Source organism: Setaria italica, chromosome III (genome assembly GCF_000263155.2).
Source record: "Setaria italica strain Yugu1 chromosome III, Setaria_italica_v2.0, whole genome shotgun sequence".
NCBI lineage: Eukaryota > Viridiplantae > Streptophyta > Magnoliopsida > Poales > Poaceae > Setaria > Setaria italica.
The window spans coordinates 47,141,954-47,148,837 of record NC_028452.1 but is presented as its reverse complement, the minus strand read 5'-3'; the positions used below and the strand labels follow the sequence as shown (position 1 = coordinate 47,148,837).

Sequence of the window (6,884 nt, the reverse complement as noted above, 5' to 3'; positions counted from 1 at the left end):
TGCTAACGTCACAGCGCAGACCTTTCTGTAGTCAAGTCAAGTGGGTGCAGAGTTTGCTCACCAAATCGAAGTTCTCCAGCACCAAATCGAGCTCCGTTGATGCTGAATCGAGCTCTTCCACCACCAAATCGAAGTTCTCCGGCGCCAAATTGAGTTCCGTTGCTACCGAATCGAGCTTTTCCACTACAAAATCAACCTCCGCGCTCGCCGGATCGACCTTCTCCTCTGCCAAATCGATTTCCGCTGCCACCAGATTGACCTTCGTCTCCATCGAGCCGAGCTGCGCCGCCGCCGAGTGCAAGGCAAAGGAGAGCCGGCAAGAAAAGCAAACGCGACTTCCAGTGTACCCTCACAGTATGTTGCTTCGTCTCTTTGTCCTTCCCAACTTGAAAGCATCCCGTACTTAAATTCCTCTCTTTGCTGTTCTTCCCAACTCAAAATCCTGACACTGAAAACAATCTCCCCATCTTTCTCAGACACACCCGCACTCCCAGCTGGACATGGCTCCTGCAGCCGCACTCGTGTTTGCTGGGAAGTCAGTGGCAATTCCGGCCATCTCCTTCTTGGTCAACAAGGCCTTTGCCTACCTAAATCAGTACTGGAAAACTGAAGGAATAGATGAGATGAAGAGCAGGATACTGCTTGCCTTGCCAAAGATCCAAGCTGTGTTTGATGTGGTCAACCCGGAACGCATCAAGGAGGAGAGCATCGCACTAGATGCATGGCTGTGGCATCTCAGGGATGCGGTGGAGAAGGCTGAGGATGCTGTTGATGAAATTGAGTACTACGAACTCAAGGAGAAGGCGAAGGACCTAAAGGTTAGTGACTGGGGCTCCTCTTTTGCTAAGATGAAGCATAGTGCTATCAAGTCTGTTAAGCATGCTAGTATTGTGGATAAGGCTGTCAAAGGTTTGAGTCACCGTGGCACTCTCAGGAGGCTGCAGAAAGCTCTGGAGGGTTTAGACAAGGCTGCTGCAGGTGTTGTGGGTTTTCTCGCACTCGCGGATCACCTCGGAGGAAGTACAAGTCGTCAGGAAGAGGATTCTCTGAACAAGGATCGTGAAACAGGGTCCATGATAATTGCAACTAAAGTGTTTGGTCGGCGCAAGGAGTCAGAGGAAGTAATTGGATGGCTGACCAAGCCATCAGTTGGAGATGCTGAAATTGAGGTGAGCAAAGTATCTGTTGTTTCCATAGTTGGTCACGGTGGGATGGGCAAAACTACCCTAGCACAACTCATACACAATGATGACACTATCAAAAGGCATTTTGATAAGGTGATCTGGGCATGTGTATCCACTACCTTTAATGCAACGACTGTCATAAGGAATATATTGGAAAATGCTACTTGGGCAACAAATGGTGCCAGTACTTTGGATGCATTGCAGAAAATTCTTAGAGAGAAAGTAGATTCCCTAAAATTCTTGGTTATTTTGGATGATGTTTGGGAGGACAAGACAGATGACCAATGGGGGAAGTTATTTGCTCCTTTGAGGGCAGGGAAGAATGGAAGCAAGATCTTGCTGACAACCCGCATGAAAGGAGTCGCAGAAATGGCAGATCAAGTTATGAGAGGTGAAAATAAACTCCTTGAATTGCAAGGCCTAGATGAAGATGATAATATAGAGCTTTTCAGCCATCATGCTTTTCCCAGCTGTGGTCTCCAAGATGATGCAGCCTTTAAACGAACTGGAGAACAAATTGCCAAGAATCTCAGAGGCTGTCCCTTGGTGACAAAGGTTGTTGGCGCGCATCTGCGTGATAATATGAGATTGGATTATTGGAACGAGTTCCTGACGCAAAGTTTGAAACATTTTTATGGAGGTTCAGAGGATATTATGGATGTTCTAAAGCTAAGCTACTACCACCTACCACCAGTGCTGCAAACTTGTTTTCGGTTTTGCAGCTTATTCCCGCAAGATTATCGATTTGGAAAGGATCAGTTAGTGGAGATGTGGGTTGACTCAGGTTTGATCTCGCAGGATGCGTCTGGAACTCAAAGTCTAGTGGATGTTGGAGAAAAATACCTGGTTCAACTGACCAGAAAATCATTCTTCGATCTCAGATGCCCTGTAGATCTTGTTGGTCAAGAAGACAGAGAATCTGGATACTATGTCATGCATGACTTAATGCATGATTTAGCAACGAATGTTTCATTTGGAGAATGTTTACGCATGGTTGATGGTGGCAGCCTTGAGAATGTGCCGAGCACAGTTCGACACGTTCGTGTTGAACATATTCATAATTTTCCTATGGAAAAGGTGAAGAAAATTTCCTGTTTGGAAAATCTGCGTACCATTATTATTGTCAAAGATATTCTTCACAGTAGTGTGGAAGAAAACATAGATATTCTAAATACAGTGGAAGAGCTTGTTGAGAGTTCAAAATCATTGCGTCTATTTCAAACAAACTTGCGGCACAGATCCCATTTTGCAAGCAAACTTGCCAAGTTAAAGCACCTTCGTTGCATCATATTCCAATACACACCCACGACACAAGAGAGCATGTCTGGGGTTTTCAAATTATATCACTTAAGAAAACTAATATGGAGATCTACGAAGATAGGATCAAAACAAGTGAGGGATGTTGGGTACCTTGACCGCTTGCAATACGTGTCATATCAACCATTTGGATACAGATGCAGTATGGTCCCAGTAGCAAGACTTACTTCTCTTCGAGTCTTAGAAAATTATCATATCACGAGAATAAAAGGTTACAATATGAGTGCTCTCAAGGATTTGGGAAGCCTCCGTAGTCTTTCTGTTGATACCCTTGAGAATGTTGATAACCAAGAAGAAGCTAAGAAGGCCAAGATGAAGGAAAAGAAATGCCTCGTGTCATTACGGCTAGGATGGACTGAATGCGATGGTGTCCGAAGTAGAACGGATGAACTGATTCTTGACAGCCTTGAGCCACATGCCAATCTTAAGGAACTATGTATTTCACGTTTCCGTGGCAGTAGAATTCCACATTGGATTGCAGAATCCCGCGTAGAAAACCTTGTAGAGCTTGACTTCAACTTCTGTGAACATATCGAAGAACTTCCAAGCCTTGGAAAGTTACTGAAGCTAAAGGATTTAACATTACGTGGTCTTATTAGTCTGAGAAGAATTGGTCAGCCATCAAATGCCTCAGGAGATGGGCGTATGGAGTTGTTCCTGCCACCAAGTCTTCAAAAACTTAATATAGAACAATGCTTAAAACTTGAGGAATTGCCTCTTCTACCTCCTAGCTTAGTGAGGTTGGACCTAGAAGAGGTCGGGTTGATCAGGCTTCCAAGGATAGTAAAGCTGCATAGCAGTAATGATGAAAGTATATCATCCAAATGGCTGGAGATCATGGTCAGATCTTGTCAGTGTTTAACTTCACTTGAGGGGAGCTTATTTGAGCAAAAACAATGCATCCAAGTAATACGTGAAATGAGCATCATTGACTGCATGCATCTGGAGTCTGCACCCTTTCCATTTGAAGAAATGAATGAACTTCGAGAGATTCACATAGAAAATTGTCCAGAGTTGAGGCTGCTAAGTGGTGCTGGAGATAAACTCCCGCTACCATCGCTTAAAACTCTAGCAATGGGGCGGTGTGGTGACTTCGAACTTCTGCTGCTTGAGTCACTGCAAGTGTTTACCAATCTCTCCTACTTGAGGCTCAGCAACTGCTCGGTAGTGGAATCCCTCCCATCCGCAGATGTATTTGCGAATCTCACGTCGTTGCGAATCATTAGGCTGAATGGATGCAGGAATCTGTCATCCCTGGGTGGGCTCAGATCCCTTCCACGCCTTGAGGATTTAGAACTCTTGAACTGCAGTAAACTCGCAGAGGCTGGGCTATCGCTAACTTTTGGTGTATCTGGTTGCGAAGAAGAGCCTGGAAGCTTCAAGCAAATCAGGTATATTAGGATCGACCACCCGGCCTTGCTGCTTGTTGAGCCAGTGAGGAGTCTATGCCCAACCTCTATTCTGGAGATTGAAGACGGGTCAGAAATGTTGGACGCAATTGAGCCATGGTTGCTACGGAATTGTACATCCCTACAACAACTATGGATACTTGATGTCAATTTGGAATCGCTTCCACTGAGATTAAGTGAACTCTCCTCTCTTGAGACGTTGCGCCTATTTAATTCCGATCAACTCCGTTCATTACCAAATGTGCCCTCCTCCCTTCAGACTCTGTATATTAAGAGTTGTCATTCAGAACTGCGGAAGAAGGCTTCGGAACGTGGAAGCGTTGAATGGAACAAGATTTCCCACATCCCTGACGTGCAAATTGGTAGGTCCACCGGTCGCGCAGCTTCATGCATATGAGTTGCTTTTGTTCACAGAATGTGATCCTCCGTTTTCCCCCTTCTTTCTTGTCATGGCTAAAGTTTGGCATTGGGGTAAAAAATAGCATCTGGTTTGTGTCACGCCGATAGGATCGGCCATTTTGGCAGCTTGAGTTGCGCCCAAGTTAGCTATGTCCAAATTTTTTTACGATATGGCAAAACTTTGACTCCAAATCAAATGGACGCCAAATTTTCTTGGAAATATTTTACTTGGCAATAGCATAGAAAACCAAACATAGCCTGTGTCCTACTAGAAATTTCATAATCTAGCACAAGTTGATTTTTCTATATATGTAAATTTCGCAGTACTTCAATTATTACCCACAAACTACAACTTTTGAGACATTTTTTACAGCTTTTTTTAATACTTTTTACAATAAAACTACAGTTCGATGGCAACAAGTATCAATGTAGTTTTCGTGGCAGTATAATTAGTAGCGGATGTTGTTACAAAATAGTAAACCTTAAAAGTTGTATAACCATGGATTTAATACCTCAGAATAGTTGTAATCTAGTGAAATTTACTCTTTTAGTTATTTACCTTTTAACTCCCAAGATATTATTTACGTTGAAGTTTTCTCAGTACTACCTCGAGGTGTTTTAAATTCCCTTCGTTATTTGTTTCAAAACACCCTTCGTTATTTAACTTGTACTATATTTAACAAGAGCATTTTTTTGTTGACCTCATCTAGGAGATTACTACTTTAGCAAGGGTGAACACGTGCATACAGACATTTCACGGGACCCTTGCTTTCAGGTATAAATTCTTCGAAATGATGTGTGTATGAATTGTGAAGTACCGGTAATACCAAGTGCTAACTGCAAGCTAAAACATTGCCATCTTGAAACAGATGCAGGAGGTAATGAACCACACGAACAAAACTTGGTGCTGGAGCACAGCATAGTCCAAGAAGCCATGAACCAACTGGTTTTCTAGGAGAGAAAAGGTTTTTTTGCGAGCTGCCATGATTGTGCATATAAAATCCCTTTTTTAATAACATGAACCTCGCTAAAAGGAGATGGCAGGGAAGTACCAATTGTTGCTTCTGCAGATCAAAAGAGACAGTGCAACATCTCTTCTTTGATTGTAATCTTGCCAGATTCATATGGAGTACGGTTTTCTTTTCGTTTGGAATTCAACCACCGACGAGTGTTCCTAATATGCTGGGGTCTTGGGCTAGAGGGTTTCCTCGGAAGATTAGAAACCAGATGATTATAGGAGCTGCTGCTCTTTGTTGGGCCATATGGTTGAACAGAAACGATGTACTGTTCAAAGGCACGATCACTAATTCCTTCTTGCAGGTAATCTTCAGAGGGACCTATTGGACAAGAACATGGGCGGTGCTATCAAAGGAGGAAGAGAAAAATGAAATGAAGAACAACTGTAGCAGGCTCGAAGGCACTGCCTTGGAATTCTTCTCCAATAAGTATGGCTGGAACTTCAGACGAAGAATACTTCAGTAACAGGATTTCATCTAGGCACCGGAGAAGATCTTAGAGTCCTATCTAGTGCTTAGGAGTCGTGCTAGTGTTCCTGTCTTTGGAGTGAACTGTGTCTTCAAGGGTAGTACTGCTAGAACAGCCTAAGTGCTGAGTTTCTGTATTTGTGGTGTTAGTTTGGCTGCAGGCATCCACTCGTGGATGACCGAGGCCGGATTCTTTCCTTTATCTAAAAAAATGTGCATATACGGATTATTATTCCACAATATCTGTTATCTATAATCGAGTTGATTATTTATGCCGTGCAAAGCCATGTGGGTTAAGCTGATCGTCACATCCTCTGCATTTGCAGTTCCGTGAAGATCGCTTGTCGCTTGGTGTTGGTCACTTGGTCTACGTAAGCTTCCGTGGCTGTCCATTTGTAACTTTGTAGTCATGTAGAGAAGTTGGTGTGAAAGCAAGACTGTGTAAGCTCATGCAAGAACATGTGCTTGCAGGTAGGCCTTTTTGGATTTTGGATTTGGATGGAGATGGAGATAAGGTTAGCCCCACGAGTTGCACGGAATCGGTTAGTGGTAGTAGGTGCCGTGCCAGGGGTGGAGCTAGAAAATATTGTGGCTGATGTTGTTTTCCCGGACTAAACTTTAATCCCTATTACATCAAATATTTAAATACTAATTAGAAGTATTAAATATAGATTATTTATAAAATTCATTGCCCATATGAAGGCTAAATGGTGAGACGAATCTATTAAGCCTAATTAGTCCATGATTTGACAATGTGCTGCTACAGTAACCATTTGCTAATGATGGATTAATTAAGTTTAATAGATTCGTCTCGCCGTTTAGCCTTCGTCTTCGTCTGTGCAATTAGTTTTATAATTAATTTATATTTAGTTTTTCTAATTAGCCTCCGAAGATTCGATGTGACACGGATTAAATTTTAGCTCAAGAAATCAAACACCCCTGGTCGATACTTCTTTGCTCGCTTATGCTTTTTGAATGGCTACAGCTGCAGCTGCAAGCTACCTTCCCATCCTACACTCCACACTCACACCACGCGCACACAACCAACACACTCCACACTCACACCACACGCACACCCATCAATCTTAACA

The 6,884-nt window shown here is 43.1% G+C and overlaps 1 protein-coding gene across 4 annotated transcripts; it reads left to right on the top strand.

Annotated features, from left to right (window-relative positions):
- Positions 1-6,416, top strand: LOC101765653 (putative disease resistance protein RGA3). 4 transcript variants are annotated; one of them, XM_004962950.2, is made up of 5 exons: positions 1-354; positions 477-4,272; positions 5,020-5,084; positions 5,179-5,187; positions 5,630-6,065. In XM_004962950.2, the coding sequence occupies exons 2-5, from the start codon at positions 501-503 to the stop codon at positions 5,789-5,791; spliced, it is 4,008 nt and encodes a 1,335-aa protein (XP_004963007.1). In that variant the 5' UTR covers positions 1-354; positions 477-500; the 3' UTR covers positions 5,792-6,065. The 4 variants fall into 4 exon arrangements, with proteins under 4 accessions (XP_004963007.1, XP_022680722.1, XP_004963008.1 ...); XM_022824987.1 differs by lacking the exon at positions 5,630-6,065 and adding an exon at positions 6,120-6,416 and having other exon boundaries at positions 2-354; positions 5,179-5,274; XM_004962951.2 differs by having other exon boundaries at positions 2-354; positions 5,179-5,274.
- Positions 6,417-6,884: the final 468 nt, after the last annotated feature.